We start from the raw sequence: 21766 nt of genomic DNA on the forward strand, positions 1-21766 counted from the left end.
GCCAGTACTAACAACTCATTAAATACCTGTAAATTAAGAGAGATTGCTATACTTCTACATACAAAGTTTTCCACGTGGAATATTAAACGTTTCCCTTTTTCCTCTTTTTTATTGCAACGTCACAGTTTTTCTAGACGAGGCTAAAATAAGTATCAAATACTTCTGGCAAGTCTGAAGTACTAATGGGATGAATTTCAAGCTCTAGAAATGCACATAGACTATAAAAGGCATTTAGTTTTATGTAGTACCTTTCATGTTTACAGAAAGGTTTGAGAAAACCTTATTTTAAAAAGATTTTGTTATTGATCCATTTAACATGAAATTTTGTTAACTCCTTGCCAATATTCTTCACAGCACCAGAATCAAGCATCTAGTTTTTATGTTAGAGCTAAGTATGGGCTTAAAAACACCAGTAACATACTTATCTCTGAAGGGTGCTAAATATGTTAGGGGAAATATAGGAATAATATCATGATGTAACTGGATGTTATTTAATATCCATTTACCATCAACTGATACACTGAGTGTCTCAACAAATCTACATCCTGGTTATTTTGCTAGAACATTTAATTTCATAATAGGTGTATCAATCCAGAACAAAACTGAAGACAGAAAAACAGGACAGCAGTTGTAAGAGGTGGTCATAATAAAAACTTTAAGAATATAATAAATATCCTTCACCTTTAGAAACAAGTTTATTCAAGCAAGTAAATACTATGCTAGAAGAACAAACACATTTTTGTTAGACAAATTCTGAATTCATTGCCTTCAAAGTGATTGCTTAGATGTAGATACTAATGGAAGAAATTCTACTGAATTCTAATGGAAAGCTGTTATCAAATAGATATAACATGTAAAGATATTTGCACATAGTCAGTTATGGCTGAAGCTGTTTCTGTCATTCACCTTGCTTAATTGTATTTCCATTAGGAAGTCTGGGTTCCTTCCTCTTCCCCCACATGCTGTACTCCGTCCATGCCTTGTTGGTGTATGAGAAGGAGAACTATGGGGACTTCTGGGGAAATAAAAAAGAAAAACACACTTTTGCAAATTAAACTTAAAGTTATCTCCCTGTTAATCTAACACCAAAAGCCTGTGTGTTTCACTGGATATAAATGGTTACAATAGAAAAATACTAGAAAATACAAAAAAAATACTGGAAGTTGTCTTATTGTTAATCAAATATTTTCTTTTTATTGTTCAAGTAAAGCATACTTAAGCAGAATGCTACATGTATGCTTTCCACTAAATTAACATTCATAAAACATGGCCTTAATTTTGGCTGGGATAATATTAATTACTCTTTTGCTCACATGACATCCTGAAAACCAGACTCCAGCTACCATAGCAATAGTCTCTTATGCTGCTTAAGCCCCAATCTCTTCTTATATTAACTTCTAATATAACCCTTAAAAGCAAACCCATCTCTCCATCCCCCAAAAAAAACACCAAAACCAAACCCAGCTTGTCCAGGTTGACACAGGAAAAACATACTCTGGTGTGTGGAGCTAAACTGAGTAAGAAGATTCTAGATGATCTTTAAGGTTCCTTCCAATCCAAACCATTCTACAATTGATTCCTTGTGAGGAGGGAGCAAAGAAGCAAGCGAGGGAGACTTGAGATTGAATAGTGAGATTAACCTTAAATCAAAGGAAAATTAAGTATTTTGAAATGTTCTAATCTATGGAATTACATCAAATACTCACATGAAACTTTTAGCCGGAGATGTTGGTGGTGCACTCCCAAAATCCCTTCCGCCATAAAGATGCCAAATAAGAGAGATTTCCTTTACAACATAGCGCACCAGAGGAACAGGAAAATGAAGGGGAGCTTTGCTTGTATCTGTCTTTTTTATAGGTTGGCTGAAATGATTTTCCTTTATGATAATTGCATCATCAACCATTATTTTTATTATTGGCTCTTCCTCTTTTTCCTAATTAAAAAAAAAGTATATAGCATTGAGAAGGTGAAATTTGCTTTCTTTATTGAGATGTCCGATTCTTTCCTATGGAAAAGAAAAAAAAAAAATATTCTGCACTGCCTTGTAAAGTTTATACAACACAGACTGGGTTTAGGAATGATTCTTATAAAATAACTTAAAGACAAAAGCACATAAAAATAAACTAGAAGCTGAGAAGTAGAGAAAAAAAAATAATTCTCATCCAAGCCGTAAATCAAACAGAACAGGAGTTGAAAATCAACAAAAAAACATGGAAGAGCCAATGTAGGAAAACTGCCAATATACTTTAATATAATATTCAGATCAGAGAACAATTACATACTGCTGAGATATAGAAAAATAGTAATTTAAAAATACTTGCATTCATTCCTAACAGTAACAATGCATGTAGTCCTTTCAAACAGAGATTACTTTTCTGCTACTCTGCCCACTGATAATGTTAGTAATTCTCAAAGGTTCTTACAGCAACAGCAACTTTGGGTGCAAAAAGAATGCAGAAGTCATCACTTTCTGAAGGAACATCTCCCATGGCCTCATTTATCAGGCGATGAGTGAATGAAGCATAAGTGGGACTCGGATCTTGTGAGACGTTTCCACTTTCATCTGGAAACAGGAAGAGATCTGAGCAAGATGGCTCCTGAGTTTGCGATCTGTCATCCAAAACTCCTGGGAGTTGAAGGAGGGGGTGGAGAAAAAACATGTTTCAGTGGAAAAATTTTTACAAAATATAAAAATATGAACAAAATAACCTAATAGTTAACTAAAATTTGTTACTTCAATTACATCAAGGGAATTTGCTTACTATATCTTGAATCAATTCCTTGTATAAAAAAAAATTCAAAAATTAATCTATTGTACAATTGAAAGTGATTACAATGTAATTGTAACTAGTTAATAGTAGAGATGAACTGACAAAAATATAGAAAAACTATATGTAAAAACCCCCACAGATACAACAAAAGCATTTTTGTGTCCAAGTTTCTCATTCTGGTAGTAAGACCACAGCATCAATAACTTTCAGTATTACACTGACTGCTCACCTTCCACCATCAAAAACAGGACCAAACATCATGGAAATAGTGAAATTCTCTATTTACAGTACAAAACCCCTAGCCAATTTAAACCGGGATTTAACTCTAGTCATGATGCAGAAGCTATAATCCTGTGATAAGATCAATTATCTTGTCATATCTGCAAGTTGAAAGATTTCCTCTTAGCTATAAGTTCTTTCTGTGACTCATAACTGGATCATCCTCCTGGACTGCCTTCCTACACAGAATTGAGGTCTTCAATTCCTCCACACAGCAGTATGCCATATAAACTTACACCCATATTAACTTACACTGCTAGAGAATTTGGGGTCTTGACAGAGTCCTATAAAGTCAGACTCCTTCCTTGCTGTTTTCAGTATCTGAGTATGTGTATTTGACTAGAATCAAATTACTTTCGCATTATTGTTATTAAAAGCAAGAATCTGTTTGATAGTTCGAAGACTTCAGACAAAGGTACACTCCCATTCTTGTTGCACCATCTCTACACACACAAAACTTTCAATCTTACTTTCCTTCCAGAAAGGTTGTACTTTATGTTTACTTATGCCTTCAGAGGGTAATTACCATTAGACTCTGGCTTCATGGCAGAAGCAGTCTGTTTAGTCTCAATTTCCTCCATTGCATCACTCATCAAATCCCGTAAAATTTGTTGCTCTGATTCAGCAAGGACCGGTCCATGGGAAGATGGTTGGCTAAAGGTCTCTACCTGTAGGAGAGGAACTATACATAGTTAGATCTTAAAGACAACTGTGGTACTGTGCTGAATAAGATTTTACTAGAACGCCTTGATGCACAGCTCGTAAACTGTTAAGAAGTAATACCTTAACTTTATAAATAATGAAGTGAGCTGAAACTCAAAGCTAGATGACTCAAAGTAGGTTAGAACATCATGGTACAGGGTATTTAGATAAGAATACCTGGACAGCTCATACATGTCCTGGAATTTCCTTGTTTAGATAAGAATAAAGTACAACAGGTAAACAGCACAAAATATTTTAAAATATTAAGTAGTGACCAAAGCAGGGAAAAAAAAAAAAAGCACTATTTTACTCTCAAGTATATTTTCAGTTAGATGCAATCTGTCAATTTCTTCACGGGAAATCTCATATTCTTTGGAAACAGAATGGGGATATCAAAATTAAAACATATTACTAGGACGCATAAAGTCAAGTTGATATTATTTTGCCATTTTATACCTTCATTTTTGGCTTGCTAACTCCACGTTTAATCTCTGTCTTAGTGGGTGGATGTAAATCACCGTAACTTGCAATATATTGTATGAGATTCATTAGTGCAGCACATGAATCGGAGCAGGTACGAATATGGATTACATCACTGGAACAGTGCAGCTCAAAACGTGGCTTAGTCTAGATAGCAACAATAAAAATATAAGATTATATTTCAAATGAACCTATGGTTCCATAAAAATAGCATCTGTACACAGTTGTTTTTAAATTGTTACTTAACTAGTCAAAAAGGACTTAAAAAAAAAATAGTACACAAATTGAAAAACCTTCCTTGATTCCAAGTATAACAAAGTAATTTTCAAATCACAATCTGTCATGAAGATTTTACATTTTATTTTTATTTGTGATTAAATACTTACTCTTTCACCATCAGAATCAGATTTTACTGCTGTAATGGTTAGTTCTAGCAGTCCCATATCCATAACACGAACATAATCTGAGAGACAATGAGTAATTAAGAAAACAATTAAGACTTAATAAAACATCATCCTTACTATGTACCTTTTGTTATTAAACCATTAGAAGTAACATAGGCATAAAAAGGGATCTTTTCTATCAAAACCTTTTGTATCTCTGCATTTCCTTCTTTTATGAGGAATACTCTCAGAGTTCAAGTTTCAGCTACTCAAATCAAGAACTCAAATCTTTTCAATCCAATATATCACTCCCACTGCCACCATCTGTGTGCAGTGTAATCTTCTAAGGTATTTATCCTCATCCCATCTGTGTGAGTTGGAGAAATAGAGGCATACAGAAGCTGGGTGACTAAGGATCCTAGCAGTTTTTTTAGTTGAAGTGAGAGAGAGGACATTTTCCCATTGTACTAATCTTTCAGTACGATGAATAACCTATTTCCCCTCTTTCTGGTTTATAGAAAACAGGCATATCTTTATGCCGTCCTTCACTAGAGATCTCTTACCTAAGCTAAATACATACATTTGTGGGCACAGGGTTTCATTATTTCTCCAATTCATTTTTTAAACATTGATTCGAGTTTCTCAGTCCATAAAGGTTTTTACTATATGAATGACAGTAAACCAGCTGGCATCATTCTTTCCAGAACCTAGAACTCTGTGCCATATAATACCTTTCAAGTTCAACTATTTAGAATATACATCTCATAAAATGAGATCTCTTTCCTATGAAGATCTCTTTCTGAGCCAACTCCAGATTTTTAAAAATAGGCCTTTTTCAAATACCCATTATGGAACTGTAACAAGAAAATGAAGGACTTGCAAGTTGCTATTCTCTGACATACCTCTGCATCCACAAATCCAAACAGATTGTCATCAACACCACATTATTCATTCGTATTCAACTTGCTGCTTCTTATCTCCTCAGACCTCTTCAATAACCTTTATATAGGCTGAATATGCCTGTAATTTTGTTTTTTTAGGCTCTGCAATTCATTAGTCACACCTAAAAGATCCTTACCTCTATGGAGGTTCACCACAACAGTGTTGCACTTGTCAGACAGATGCAAAGCAGCTTCATCTAAAATTATCCTAAAAGACAAAAAAAAACACCAAGGTGAAATTAACAGGCTAGAGAAATGCTGTGCAATTCACCAGACAAAAGAAATTGGTATAGAAAAAAAAATTTAAAAACACAAATATATCTAGCATATCTTAAATCCAAATTCTTCACTTTAACCTTTCATAATTTCTAAATCCATTGGTAATTAACCAATGCAAGATATTCTCGCCATCGCTAATTGTATTTTATTTGCACAATTTACATATTTGATCCTTCCTAGAATAAAAAGTAATGCTTTTGGCATATAAAATTAAACACTTATTTCCTTTTTTGCCTTTTTTTTCTTTTCAATAAAGTAACAGACACATTTGTTTCAAAGGTCATTTATAAGGTTTTATCAATAGTAACAAGGAACTTGGCAGATTTTTCACATCAAAACAAGTTTAACAGAATGAATATTCAACTAAAGTTGTAAGTAAAATTATTTAAAAGTTACAGACATGTTCAGTAATCACTAAATATTTCCTTAATTAATACACTGTCTCCAAATAAGAAAATTTTTAAGAAATCTTAAGATGTTACTAACTAACAAAATAGACACCATTTCATTTCAGTATGTCTTAACTGTATGTCTTAACTGTATTAAAAATTGCAGAATTGCTAGTTGTTAAAGAAAGCAATCAAACTGAAAAAAAAAGATGTATTTAACCTAATAAAACAGAGGGATTACACATGAGCAAAGTATATTTCAAAATATTCAAACTAGTGTGATCATTTACACAACACGAATGTTTCCTAGGTCAAAAAAGCAGACAGGCATTACAAGTTTTACAGGAGCTTCTATGTTTCACAATCACTTAAATTATACCTGAGAGTAGAAGAGGATTTATCTACTGCAACACTGCTGGAAATGCTGAAAGTTTCAACAGTAAGTAGAGATCTGACTGGCAAAAACAAGGGCCTAACAACAAATAGGAAAAAAAAAAATTAATACTCTGTATCTATTTAGAAGTGCAATCAAAGTCTCACAGGTTACCTAATGAGATCTTCCCAGGCCTAGGCAAGTCCTTATTCTACCTTACATTGCTTACAGTTTAAGGGATTTCTGTTAAGTACTTTTTCCAAACAAGTCTAAATAAATATTTTTTACAATATGCAAAGTCAAATGTTCCTAAAGAATAAACATATAACTACAGTGCCATCAAGTGACATACACTTGCATTTTATTTACCTGTAATCAAGAGCACAACTCCACAGATGTACATGAAAAGTTGTAATTGTAGCTGGAGGATTATATCCCAGAACAGGCTCATCAGAAATGTTCAAAAAATATAAAATCTAAAAATGACATACATATTATTATATTACTTCAATATCTGTTAAATTAATAAACCATTATGCATTAGGAAAGAAAAAATCTGTAATAGGTATGACAATAAAATGTTTGATTAGCAGAAGGAAAAGGGAGTAATTTTCTTGTAATACTGTACATCGTTAAAGTTATCTTCAAGTTATCTTTCTTATTCTTTGGGAGGGGGCAAGAAATATGCGCATGTACATTGCGTATATTGCTTTTCATGTATTACTGCATAAAATAAACTCCTATTCTCCTCTTTAAGATTTGTCATAGTTCCAAGCCTGGGACATATCAACACTGCTAGCCTTTTAATCGTTTCCTCTACCTACCTTTTCAGCCAGTTTTTTATTTCCTCCTCCCCCTCCAAAAAAGATTCCCAAGCGCACTACAGGCAATGTTAATTGAGCAAAAATTCACAGAGCAAATAAGCAACACTATGTAAAGCACGCTACATGAACACATAGGAATACCATGCTGACAAGAAAGTAATGACACAGAGGAGTCCACAGCACAAAGTTCAGCTCCATGCAGTTACACAATAAAAATGCATGTAAAAATAAGCATACCATACATGCTGGAGGATAAAGAGGATAAGCTTCAATGTCAGGATTTACTATCTGTAATCCAGTATGGTGTAAGTACATGCAACTATATTGCTACTGTGCTCAATGACATGTCCTAGCTCATGCATGCTTACACACAGCTTCTGGATCAAGGGTCTCTAGCCATGTTTGCTGTGCTATACCTCTACATCCACACATAATCAATACAACCCTTCTAATTCAGAAGTTTGCCTTACAAGCATTTATGTAAACTGCCGCTTACTACTTCCCCAAAGTAGTCTTCTCCATTACTGCTATTCAAACAATGTAAAACAGGAAACTGACAAGGGAAAAAGGGGACTTGAGGAATGATGCGAGCAGAAGGGAAAAATACAGAAATATTTTCAGTGCTGCAAGTAGCACGTATGTTTGTTTTGAGGGTGATTTTTTACGTCAAGGATTATCTAAGTACTTGGACAGCACTGGATTACAGATATATTCCATTTCAACTTTAAAAAGAGACCCCAAAAAGCCCCAGAATCTCCCTGACAAGTTGTGAGCAGAGATTTACGATGCTGAGAGGAACTGTAGCAAATGAATACACAAGTAAGAAATGGTCTCAAAGACAGACAAGAAAGAAAGTAAAGAATAACACCTTCAATAGCAGACTAAGATAGTAAGACACAACCTAACACAAAGATTTTTCCATCAAGGTTTAGTCTGATACTTAGAACAGTTGTTAAAGTAATGAGACTGAAATTGAGGATGTAGCAGAGAAAACTGTAGCAACCTGACCTGCTCATGCCAGCTTAAACCTGAAGGCAGTACTCTGTGCTGAAGGGTGGCTCCTCTTAGTCCAACAGCAACTAGAAATTCCTGCACAGGAAAGTTTCACGAGTTAGTTTACATGAAATACATGTAACTTTGACATCTAGATTATGAAACAGTCATCCTTCTGCTCCAGAATCTGTAAGTGTCTAGAAATAAAGAAAGGACTAGGCCAGGATTAAACATTCAAAAAACCTTGCTTCCAAATACAGCAACCTTGGCTAACACAGTCCAACACTTTTTGCAAAAGGATAGTTTAGAAATGACAATTTTGTGGTGGTGAGGAAGGAAGGCAGGCTACCTGTTCATTCATTCTGGGATTCACCAGGAATTACCAGGAGTACCAACCCAATATAGCTCCTTCTTATACTGTTCAAACCTGAGTCAATTGAGTCCCTGTGACATTGTGCTGGTCTGTAGATTCCTTCTTCTCTAGATAACTCTACCAACCTGTTTGTCACCACTATGACAGCTAAGAGGTCACCTTTTAGCCATGCTAATGAATGCTACGGTCAAAGCCAAACGTACCGCTTATTTACCAGTGCCACTCCAAATAGGTAAGCAAAAGCTGCCTATTAGATGACACTGCTAGTAAGCTGAGCAGAAGGCTTTTAACTCTTTACATTTGTTCTTGCCTGGTTTGGCACCAGATTAAAACTCAACCAAAGAAAAAGAAGAAAAAAGTCAACTGGTCAAGAAATGCATTCAGTAAAGAAATATAGCGTGATCAGTAAAGTGAAGCATTGGAAGAATTAGTAAATTATGCTGATATTTAAATTCTACAATCCACCCAAAAGATTCAAACAGAAAATTACAGTTTGAGGATGAATGGCTCAGATTTTTGTGGTTTCCTCATCTATAACCCTTGGAACCCCACATCTAGACGCTTCTATATAAACTGAGATAACTCAATTTATAAAAGCACACACTTAAAAACACAAACCTTTGTATTGCTCTCTATTTTATCTGATTGGATTTTGACTGCAACAGTCAGCATACTTGGACAATCTACTCCTACACCATCTGAAGTAGTCCTACTAAGACCATCTTCTTCAGAAAAACAAATAGTAGGTTCTAACCAATGGGGACGTATTGTGCTGGGCAGTCGTACTTCAGAGGAAGGAACGACCCCATCTACCATACCTGCAAAGAGAATTTAGAATGAGTTACTTGGTGCTTCAAAGTTGTTACTGATGAATAGTTACAGAAAACCCTTTTTATGCTTAATGCCTTTAAAATTATTTTAATTACCAAAGTTAGTCATGCACACTGACAAACAAAAATTGTGAAGGGAAGGTTACAGGTGATCCAATATTTAAAACCATAGTTCTAGCTAAAGTTTTCAATGTGACTACAGGGTTTGTTTTTTTATTTGTTCAACAAAATGGCAAAGTTGAAATAAAGGACGCAAATCTCTTATGAGTTACATGGACAGATAGGAATATGTCTCTCCATTTTATGAGATGGTGTCAGGTTAAACTCTACACATACAATAATTAAGCCTTGCACTGAAAATCCATTAACTTTACCACTGATTCAGAGACATTTGAAGGGAAAACCTTAAAAGGTTCAACTGCATAGGGGTTACCAGCCATACAAACTACATAGTCAACTTAAAATTCTTCACCTACCCAGGACAGATTCAGCAGCAACTGGTAACCTGTATCTTTTTAAATTAAATAACCAATAACATGTAGGAAATGCGTACTTTCATAATAAAGAACAGACTGGACAGCAAAGACCACAATACCTTTAAAGGCCAGCGATTTCCAAGGAAAGTTTGAGTTAAACTTTAACTAAGTAAATACATTTATCATGAAATTGTATCACTGTAGCATTTAGGAGCATTAGCCATGAACTAAATCTAGTGTGCCAAATGATACACTATCGGGGGGTGGGGGGGGAGAAAAAAAAGACAGCACTTCTCCTAAAGAAACTTCAAGCTTATCTCATTTCAAATTTAGTCCCAGAGCCACCTCAATTCCACCCTACCTTGATGATATAAATTGAGGCTGCTAGAATGGAGACAAACATAATGTCTGTCCTCAAAGCCTTCATATTTAGTCACGCTGAAAAGTGAACCACTGTTGAACTCAAACCAGAATTCGCCGTATTTTCCTTCCAGTGTATTTCCATCATCCTGCTGAAGGAAGAATGGAAATGATAAAATGATTCGTTGCTGAGTTTACTGCAGTTAAACAGTCTAAACTGACATAATGCTTGCTACCAATACATGTTTTTCTGCTTGCATTCAATTATTCTCATGTAAAGCAAACAGAATTGCGAAAGTATCGAAAGTATTGTCTAGTTATAGTACAATAATATGAAGATTACAGAATTACTGTTATGAACACATGTTCCTTCCAAAAACAGTACATACAGCGTGAAGGGGATCCCATGGTCAAAACAATAGAACAACTTTTTCCAGCCCCAGTGTCTCACCTTTACATCTGTGAATATTGACACTAATCCATGTGTCACATTTAGCAGAACAGACAGAAAGCTTTGGGAGTTCTTATTCTGAGAGTCAATCTTTTTCCTTCTGCGTGAACGATAGTTTGGATCAACAGTGGAATAATACTGTAGTGTTTCTTCCTCAGATCCACTTTCATCATCTAATAGATAAAATGAAAACCAACTCTGTAGCTAGTACACATATTATGCAAATAACTCATTGTTTTTCCATCAGTAATGTGATGCAATTTCATATTTATTTTACTTAATTAAACAGTAAACTACATTTTTTCCTTCTTGGTTAAGTAAACCCTTTCTTAAAAGTTTACAAATACTTTCCACTATCACCTTAACCACTTTAGCCAATTATGCTTTTGAATCATTATAGTTCTAGATGATTTATTAAGTGTATTACCATAATGAACTGCAGATTTAAATTGACTAAAGCTGTCTTTACTGAAAGTGTTGATGAGCTGACTGGCCACAGATAGTCCAACACCGTATGAAAGGTTTTCAAATGTTTCTACAGGAGATGGAGCTGTGGGTTCCCACAACAATAAATCATTGCTGATCCTAGGAAGAAATACATTATCACTATATAAAATATATGACTATATTCCCACTTAATATAAAGGTCAGTCAAGCAATATTTCCTTTGCAGACTGCATATAACATATTTCGTATTTCATAAACAAGGAAGAGAAAAAAAGTTCAAGAGTACAAGAAGAAATAAAATATGAGTCAATGCAATAAATAAAGTTACTTTTTTTCCTGTAATTATGGTACGCACATATCAAAGTCTAACATTTGACAGTGAGACAAAAGCCTCTATTAGTAGGTGTGTATTAGCTCCATAGGTTGGAGGGCAGGGTGACAAAACTCTATTTTGATCACATCAATTTTCAAGCAAAGTTGCAGGAAACATTATTTCTTTTGATTTCAAGTGAGTTTGTGTCTGTTGGGGTAAAAATATATGTGACATTCAGTACAGAAGTACACCGACAGAATATTCAATGAAAGTTCAGCTTTGCCACTTTGGAAGTGGAAAAAAATGCTTTGCAAGTAAACAAATGCCTATCAGAGGCTAAAATAGATCAGCATCTCCATGTAGCTAATGCGTAGCATGATACTTATTTTTTAGGTGGATTTAATCCAGTTGTATTTCTTTTTTTCAGACAGAAAACAAACAGAAATAAATGCTGAACACCGATCTGTAAGTTGGGTTCACTTTCTCTACATTTTCGTAAGCCTCTGCAAGGCTTACAAAACTTGGTCATTAGTGTTTTTACCCCTGCCTGCCTTGTGGACTCTTAATTCTTAGATGGAGAATCACTGAATAAAAAGGAAAGAATAAAATTGGCAACAGTTTTTCAAGTACAATGATCTAGTTATAAAGAAGAATTCAGAATGATTAGAGTAAAATGAAACATTGTTCAAATCTCTGTTCATGAGGTATTCACTGAAAGCAAGAGACTATTTAACTTCATTCTTTGTTCATAAGATCTGCCAAACACTTTTTAGCAGCTGGCTGCTATGGCACCGATCAGATACATGACACAATGGCGTCTCTGATGTTAACTTGGAATAAAATATAGCATTTAATGTTCTTAGAAAACTATACAAAGGAATTCCTGTTATAGCTGCTCATTCAATTGCTTTTATCAACAATGAACACAGAACTAGAAGTACAAGTCATGATAACCATGCAAAACAATTATCATACTTGCCTATTGTAAAGTTTTTCATAAAAGCTTTTGTTTGGTAATGTTAAGTGAATGTTTGGTAACATGAGTTCCAGTACATAATGAGAATTGCTAATTGTTTTATCCTGAAACTCAGTCATTTCAACTACATCTCCTGGCATCACCATCTGAAAGAAAAAAAAAAAACAAACAAACTCTCAAGTAAAAAACCAAAACTGGAAGCCAGAAGGTGCATATAAAGTAGAGAAAATATATTCATTTTGTCTACCATAAGCACAAAGCAATAATAAAATCTTATAGTACCTCTTCATTTTCAAACATGACCCTACGAGAAGAAAAAGGAGAAGGCTCTGGTCTTCTAATATCACAGACATCCTTCAAAGAATGAGACCCTCCTTCTTCTTCCTCTTGGAAGTTATTATCACCTTCTTCCTCCTCAGCTGCTATCCTTTCCAGAATAGAGTGCACAGCCAGAGGGTTTATTTTCAATACAATCCTAACATTGGAGAAGTTACGCAGAATAAGCCATTAGAGATGCTTAGAATTTTTATGTTGATGCACAGTCACATGTGCCCTAGCTCTACTGTCTAGCCATTAAATATACATAGATTAAATAGCTGAAAGAACAGGGATTTCTTTTATTAGACAGTAACGTATTTTGTTAGACAAAGCGATACTATTAAGAAAAACACCAAACTTACAGGCACAAAGGGACATGGATAAAGAATCATCAGGCAAAAAGGTTAGTGTCTGCTTTTTTCAACTTCATCAGGTGACCATTTGGTGACCTAAGAAAAACCTAGCACTCTCCCAAAATAATGCTTCTATCATTAGACCATCAACTGCTATTAAAAAATGCTCTGCTACATGATATAGTATATTACATGTACACATTGTTGTACAAAAATTTAGTTGTACCATTATAAAAGAAAGTCACAGTGAAAAAATGTCCCTACAAACATGCTGTCAGAATGCCAGTAAATTTTGTGCCAAAAAACATACGGGGTAAACTCTGCAGCAAATCTAAAATTGACTCTTTAAACATCTTATTACATGCTACAGCTGTTAGCTCCTTCTGTTCAGTAACTGTGTAGTATTGTATCGCCTTACATGTGACATAAGTTGCAATAATTCAGTCACAATATAATTATTCTCATTGTTGTTTTGGCTTTATACCAGCTTATATCAATATTTTGAGGCAAAACTTGACTGTGGGTTTTTTTTTCCTTTGGTATTCAGTCTTGAATGTAGAAGTTTGAGAAAAGGTAAAGTGACCAAAAAAAAAAAAAAAAAACCCAAACAAAAAAAAACCACGGGAGAAAATTTCAGTCTCTAATCATTCACCTAACTTTCACTGAAATTTACTCAAGCCTAAGCAGAAACCATTATACATTAAAACCACCTTGCTTTATCATAAATATAGAAGTTTTGGGGTTTTTAAATAAATTCTTAGGTTCTTTTCAATAGTTAGACGTTTGTTCTTTGCAAATTATTTTAAAGCATTTACCACACAGGCAGTCTGGATTAAGATTAGAAAAATAACTGTGCTTCATAAAAATCCAAATAACCCATGTTAAAAAATAATTATTTTACCGAGGCCAGTCAAAATTGTCTGATGATGATGTTATATCTCCATCTATGCCACCAGACACTTGAAAAAATTTTATTGGTGCTTCCGCATTATCCTCTTCAAATGAACCTGAATAGAAAAAGATTTTTAAAAAATTAACATAGGAATGACAAGTGCTAATTTCAGGTTGTCTGTTCCTCAGGTTGGAGTTCAACAGGGTAACTTGTCAATGCTATTACTGAGGTACTTATACAAATTTTGTCATCTTTTCCTCCAAAATTTAAATATCAATTTTTAGAAACAAAAATTATTTCACATTATCTCCTAGCTAGGAGCAGTTTGAAAAACAGAATGCTTCTAATGCACGGATATCTGGATTTACATTTATAGCATCACTACACTGTCACACCCTTGAAAAGTACATGGAATGACAAATCGGCAGAGAAGGTTGCAAATATAAACCAGTCTCACAGATTTAGTACTTTGGAAGATATTAAGAGGCATAAAAGTACTAAAGTTTTTTCAATGACAGTTATTTAGGATATCATTCACTTCATTTCTAGACTAGAGATTCCTAATTTGCATAGCTGTAGTATCCCCCCTACAAATCCGGAAAAGTTACCTTAACACCATGATAGATATCCCAGAGATACCCTAAATTGAAACAAACTGGTATAATAGTATCACAGAAAATAACAGAAATAATAGCTCAGATCTCAAAAACAAGAATGCAAGCACCACACCTACATACATTAGCCTCTCCTCTTAGCAGCATTATTTTGACTTACGCTGGTATTTAGTACAGAATACTACAGTGCAGCAGAGATATCTGCTCCAAAATTCAGGTGGAAAGATGCTCCCTCTGTTAATCCATATGAAAGGACCTTTGTCTCAGCTACATAATATTTGGGAAAATAAAAAAGAATATTTTAATATAATGTTAATACTCTTACCAGTTAGCTCTTTAAAGGTAAGTTCTAATTTAACTTGCTCTGGAGTTGACCCTCCTATAAACTCAGTTTTAAATTCTGTATCTGTAAATTCAAGATGAAGTATCTCCTTCTGAAGTGATTTCTTAAACCATGGTCCTCTTTCCTGATCTGACCGTAGGTCAGGTATTGGGAAGCGAACCGACAGATTTAATGTTGGAGCAGTGACTTGAATGGAAACTCGACAGTTTGCAGGAGTATGTGAATCATCCAGAAAAACTTCAGTAAATGCTTTATGCTAAAAAACAAAATAAAGTAAAAAAAATTCTAAATTGGAGAAAATAGCACTAAAAATTACTACGGGGAAAGCTTTTAGACAATGTAATATCTCAAGATGATAAATATTAATTTTTCATCTATCACACAAAACACACATATTAGGACCAATTATTATCACTCTTGGAATATTCTATTATTGGTGCTGTTAAGATTCTACTTAGCTAGAAGTCAATTAATTGCAGAGGTTAGCAATCTTTCAAAAAAATGGCTACCTGTATTTTTTTCCTCTTAAATGAGAACGTGAGAGTACTAAACAATACTCAGCTGCAGTTAGGAACTGTCCAGTCTCACGGAGTTTTTTTTTTAAAAAACGCTACTGCTGAGAAGCCAGGAACTACTATCACACATACTTGCCCCTTTCAGCAAGTCATGGCTTCCAGCTCCTGTCACTGATGTGTCACTGAAAACCTCCCCGAGCATAGCTTATTGCTGACCATCATCGAAAATAATAAAATTTTCAGAACATAACCATATTGATAGAAATTACTGATGTCTTATAAATTTTTAAATGACTATTCTCTTAAACAAGTTTGGAAGACTAATTTTTCTGTAATCAATGCAGCAATAAAGTTACATGAAGGTATTTGTTGCTGTGTAGAAAATCAGTTAACTGTATTAATCCTTCCTGAAGTATTTCAAAAAAGGCCTTCAAGTTTAATGTTATTGTGCTAAATACACTAAGACTTAAATCCTATTGACAACCTGAACCAAGACAGACAAGCTCCAATTTCTTCTGTTGGTCCCTGATCTCTAGAACGCAATGCACATGCTCCCCATCTTTTCTATTACCTACCCCAAGAGTAGGTAAGGCACAGCAGAGGCCACTGGGCTGACTCTGACACCTAAAGATTTCAATATAAACATGGAATTGTCAGCAATAGTTTATATCAGCTGCTGGAGAGCATGATGGGACAGATTAGGGATTAGAAGCAGTCAAGACTCCTCTTTTTTGCCCAATTCTGTTTGCTTCAAGAAGCTGAGAACTTAGGCAGTTTGTGAAGCAGTTACCATTGTCTTTAGGTCTGTTATCAAGCATGTGATCACTGAACTCTAAAATGAGTATCTACGTCAGATGACTCCTGTTCTGTATCAGAAGAAAAAAACAAAACCAAACACAAACCAAAACAAAAAAAAAAAAAACACACAAAACCAAACAAAAAAACCCAACCACCACAAATCAATCAGAATTAGCAATCTCAGCCTTAGTGCCATCCTGCCTTCCTCCTCCAAAAAATCAGCAAGTTTATTGATCAATTTCACTTTTAACTTACCAGACTTAGGTGCTTGTTGTAAGAAGCATACATGTGAGATGCCATCATCTCCACTGTGGTTAGTTTCTGTGGTTGAAGTAAGGAATTTAATCTGTCTACGATACTAATATCCAGCTCACAAAACACTGGACTTAACTTTATTTGTAACTCTGCTTTCTGTGGAACAGAACTGAGTCTCCCTTGACTACCCTGAAAAGAAAGAGAAAAAGCACTAACATCCTTAAAAACAACATAGTGAAACAAATCACAATAACTGAGAGTTAAGGACTCTCTGCTTTACAACAAAGATACTCTTCTGTTAAAATGAACAAGATTAGACAAAGGTTATTACACAGAAACTTAGTGTTTTTAAATCTCACACCTTACCTGAGGTCCTCTATTATCTGAATGCTTATAATGAAGTTGAAGGCATGGCATAGCATGAGAATCATTTCCTTCTTCAGAATGAAATGTCAGCAGCTTTAGAATAAAATAGAGTTAAAACTACTTAATAGATAAGAAAGAAAGAGTTGCTACAGGAGAAGATATTTATGACATTTTACCTACAACAAACAGTAGGTAACCCTACATTCAAGTCAGTGAACAGAGCCCCAGCCCAACTGCTTACTCAATCCACTTATTCACCCACTTTACTGGATGTCTCTGAACATTAAAAGAGTTGGAAGCATAATCATCACCCAAAGAAACCTTCGCATTGCTCAATTCCATTGGTTAGTTTTTGGAAAACATTTACTCTAATTCCAAAACTGTGTCAAGCATATTTAAAAGAGAAGTAAACCAGTGAAGTTTGGCTACTTAATGCTATTCCTGTCAGGTATGACAGTAGTCTGGTTCAGTATTTGAACTTGCAATTAAAGTGTAAGTTCCATCTTAAGACCATAATATATTTTAAAAATAAAAATTAAATAAAAATTACAACAATTTTAAAATCTATCATTCTGAGTTATACAATTAACATTTCTTTTCTATGGAATTCCCTGTATTTTAACATACCTCTGTATAGTGAGGCTGAATGGAATGAGAGTCAGTAGAAAAAAGGCATTCCAGGAACTCCATATCCCCAATGGATAAATCAGTACTAAAACTTCGAGAGGCAGTCCTTTGTCTTTGTTCATAAGACACTTTGATGCCAGTACCTATAAATCTGAATTATGTAAATTATGAACTATGAAAAGTAGCATGATACAATAAAAATTATGAAAAGTCAAGATTTAAACATGTAAAAGGGATCACTACAATCCTTTTAAAAATTGTTAAAGCTGTCAATTTCTTCAAGAAAAAATTCTAATTATAATAGATTATAGCTTTAGCAACAAAGACAATGGAGCTCACTTATGTTACACATTCAACAATGGTCAGTGTAGAGAAATTTGTAAAGAACGGTTTAGATATAACCTAAGGTGCAATTCACATAAAGTTGGGAATCGAACATCCTTACATAGACAATGAAAAGGTTAAGCGCCTCAGGAAGTCTAAGTTACATAGGTAAGGTACGAAAAGATATATACACCCTTAAATATTTTACCTCATACACTGTACTGGGATGGTAAAAACTTCTGGAAAAAAAGACTGTTGACTAACTTTATGATTTTGCTCATACTTACTTTTTATCCCTACTGATATACTATTTTGCACTAAGTAAAACCCTAAGCTCCTTCAAGCAGAAACCTCTATATTGGAATAAAGGTCATAGAATCATAGCATCATAGAATGGTTTGGTTGGAAGGGACCTTAAAGATCACTTAGTTCCAACCCCCACTGCCATGGGCAGGGACACCTTCCACTAGAGCAGGTTTCTCAAAGCCCCGTCCAGCCTGGCCTTGAACACTTCCAGGGGTGGGGCATCCACAACTTCTCTGGGCAACCTGTTCCAGTGCCTCACCACCCTCACCATGAAGAATTTCTTCCTGATATCTAACCCAAATCTTCCCTCTTCCAATTTAAAGCCATTGCCACTTGTCCTATGACTACAGGCCCTGTAAAATAGTCCTCTAAAATACAACTATTTCTAATGAAATAATTTACTTAATGATTCTTGACTCTCTAGATTTCTGTGGTAGAAACTGTACCTAAGTTTAATTGATCTATTGTTGAAAAGAGTTAGGTTGATTTTAATGTTTATGTACTTTTCTTCTTTTTTTATTGGGGAAAAAAAGAAAACATACAAAAAAAACATACCCCAAAAACCAGTCTTGGACAACAGATGCCAAAGTTCAACGCATTTTTGAAATCAAAGAAGTCTAATGCAATTCAAATATTAAGTGACAATTCCTATGGAAAAAAACTTACTTTATTCAAATTTACTTAAAAGATATTTTTGTTAATTATATTTATTAATAAGCAAAGTTATACCTAAGGTGATCATGAGAACAAGCTTCTGCAAATACTTCTCGGAAGGACAGAAAATCTTCTGTTGCAAATTTAACTGGCTCAATCTTTTCTATTCGGGTAAAGAAATCCCGAGCCATTGGTGTCAATGGGTTAAGGTTCAGTGAACTTTCAGGTGGGGGTAAAGGGTCAATATGAAGTACAGACACTGAGAAAGTTCCAACTGCCAGTCTAAAAAGAAGCTCAGGTCTGGATTCATCCACAGAAACAGATCTGGATGGAATAGCTGAAATACAAAATTAAGTTCACGTAATTTTTCAGCAGTAACACATTTATAAAATCATCTTACTTTTAATTTTCATTTCTTTTTACCAAGTTGTTCCATAAAAATTCATTTCCAGAATTATCTAGGGAGCAGAATGCAAAACATTATTTTTACTTACATGTCCTTCTTAAGGAAGTCTGGTGAATCATGTTGGCTGTAAGCGAAGAACCTCTTGGAGGTTGCAGTTCTTGTTTGTTACGATCAAAAAAATCACCCCAAGTTGGTTGAAGCTAAAACAAAAATATATATGTTCTTAAATTTGACAAATAGATGCTAGACCAAACATAAATACTAAGGTAAAGGAATAAAAAGAAAATACATGCATGAACAATCAACAGCATGCCATTTCATGGCATATTAGCCCTCAACTAAACAATGCAGATATGCTTTACTTTGGGCTACACTTTCTAATTCTATGACCATCTACACCCACGTATTTTTAAAGCTAAAGTTGCTTTCTCCATGAGAGTGCACATATTGTCCTGTTTCTCTGTAAAAAGCACAACTGTTCTCCATGGCTTTCATCAAGTAAAACACTAGGCACATAGCAGATTTGGGAAAGATGGCAATACCAAAAGCATAGTTTTTATGTTGTTTGAGGAATACAAATACATTTCACTTCCTGTCTTGGTAGCCAAACAGACAAGAAACTTTCAAATACAATTTCCATAGTAGAAAAGGAATACTATCAGCTCTAAACCTTTTCAATTGTCCTAAATTTTACAATAGTTCTTGATATTGTAAAGAATACTTATGCAACAGTTTCAGACAAAAGCGTTAATTTCAAAAAGATTTTAAATGCAGTTAATACTCTACCACTGTAGTGCTCAGTGGAGATCCTGCTGGCGTAGTTGTATATGTACTGGTCAAAGACAAGTCTAGATCCATGGTTGGAGGGTCTCCAAGAGGTGGAAGGGAGGACAGGCTGTGAGACATATCCATTTCAGCCATTGAGAAGAAAACTTCTTCTTCTAGTAAAAACCATAGAAAGTAAAGAGTTATTTTCTAATGAAAAAAAAAATAATTTTACTTTTAACAGAAATGTATTCTTAAGTTCAGAAATCTAACTGCTAGACAGAATAACCAGCTAGATACATTATTCACAGAAGTTCCAAGTTCCCTTGACACTGAGACTAGTAGTATCTACGGATAGAGATTATATTTACAAAAAAGGCAAAAAAAAAATAGTAAAAATAAATAAGAAAAAAAAGTTAAATGTTCCATTTTCATATTGGCATAATTTCTATACATTCACACAGTCTCCTTTTGACAAAGTTGGTATTTTCATATTAAACATAATCAGCAAAAATTATTCAAATAAAAATATAAATATCAGGGCAATGCAACTATTATTCTATATTTAATTTCCTCAGCCATGCATTTGGAAAGATGTTACATTGCATGTGTATTTACTGTTCTGCACAGTAACATACAGATTACCGAACAGTTTTGACAAAATACTGAATCAAGTCTAGCCTGATACCTAAACTAGGTGTTAATTTTTTATTCAACAGTACAATTTTTTGCCATTACTGAAACTTGGTGGGACAAGTCCCATGACTGGAGTACAGCCATCGATGGCCACAGGCTGTTCAGAAGGGACAGGTGAGGAAGGAAGGGTGGAGGCATTGCCCTCTATGTCAAGAAACAGATAGAATGTGAAGAGCTGTACCTGAAGAATAGCCACGAGCAGGTTGAAAGCTTATGGGTAAGAATTAGAGACCAAGGCAACAAAGGGAATCTTGCGGTTGGTGTCTGCTACAGGCCGTTTGATCAAGGGGAGTCTACTGACAAAGCCTTCTTACTCCATCTACAAGAAGTTTTGCACTCACAGGCTCTTATCATGCTGGGGGATTCAACCACCCCGACATCTGCTGGGAAAGTAGCGCGGTGAACTGTAGGCAATCCAGGAGACTCCTGGAGTGCATGGATGATAACTTCTTAAGTCAGGTAACAGACAGCCCTACCAGAGGGAATGCGATACTGGACCTGATGGTCACCAACACAAGTGAGCTCATCAGTGAAGTCAAGACTGGAGGCAGTCTGGGCTGCATTGATCAAGCACTGGTGGAGTTCACATTCCTGAGGAATAAGGGTTGGGTGAGGAATATAGTCAGGACCCTGAATTTCAGGACAGTAAAATTACAGCTCTTCAAGGCGTCAGTCAATAGGACCCCCTGGGAAACTGCCCTCAAGGAGAAGGGAGCAGAACAGGGCTGGCATATCTTTAAGGACATTTTCCATAAAGCGCAAGAGCTCTTGATCCCCAGGCGTGAGAAATCAGGTAAGGAAGGGAAAAGACCAGCATGGTTGAGTCATGACATGCTGGTCAAACTAAAGGGCAAGAAGGAAATGCACAGGCAGTGGAAGCAGGGACATGTATAC

General features: G+C 35.0%; 1 protein-coding gene across 1 annotated transcript in view; it reads right to left on the reverse strand.

The window, feature by feature from the left end:
* ATG2B (autophagy related 2B) overlaps window positions 1-21766 on the reverse strand; it is a gene marked incomplete at its 3' end in the record, with an annotated part of 39542 nt that overhangs the window by 5727 nt on the left and 12049 nt on the right. Inside the window, exons 8-31 of the mRNA XM_009707015.1 lie at window positions 20198-20352; window positions 19500-19611; window positions 19081-19342; window positions 17722-17872; window positions 17095-17187; window positions 16729-16917; window positions 15143-15416; window positions 14213-14318; window positions 12923-13115; window positions 12644-12786; window positions 11332-11489; window positions 10905-11077; window positions 10455-10605; window positions 9406-9605; window positions 8430-8510; window positions 6967-7073; window positions 6604-6696; window positions 5694-5764; window positions 4619-4695; window positions 4209-4379; window positions 3577-3718; window positions 2424-2626; window positions 1707-1933; window positions 907-1015 (exon numbers count right to left, since the gene is read on the reverse strand). Coding sequence (XP_009705317.1) covers window positions 907-1015; window positions 1707-1933; window positions 2424-2626; window positions 3577-3718; window positions 4209-4379; window positions 4619-4695; window positions 5694-5764; window positions 6604-6696; window positions 6967-7073; window positions 8430-8510; window positions 9406-9605; window positions 10455-10605; window positions 10905-11077; window positions 11332-11489; window positions 12644-12786; window positions 12923-13115; window positions 14213-14318; window positions 15143-15416; window positions 16729-16917; window positions 17095-17187; window positions 17722-17872; window positions 19081-19342; window positions 19500-19611; window positions 20198-20352 — 3641 coding nt within the window. The remainder of the gene's footprint in view (window positions 1-906; window positions 1016-1706; window positions 1934-2423; window positions 2627-3576; window positions 3719-4208; window positions 4380-4618; window positions 4696-5693; window positions 5765-6603; window positions 6697-6966; window positions 7074-8429; window positions 8511-9405; window positions 9606-10454; window positions 10606-10904; window positions 11078-11331; window positions 11490-12643; window positions 12787-12922; window positions 13116-14212; window positions 14319-15142; window positions 15417-16728; window positions 16918-17094; window positions 17188-17721; window positions 17873-19080; window positions 19343-19499; window positions 19612-20197; window positions 20353-21766) is intronic.

Source organism: Cariama cristata, unplaced genomic scaffold (genome assembly GCF_000690535.1).
Source record: "Cariama cristata isolate BGI_N322 unplaced genomic scaffold, ASM69053v1 scaffold10519, whole genome shotgun sequence".
NCBI lineage: Eukaryota > Metazoa > Chordata > Aves > Cariamiformes > Cariamidae > Cariama > Cariama cristata.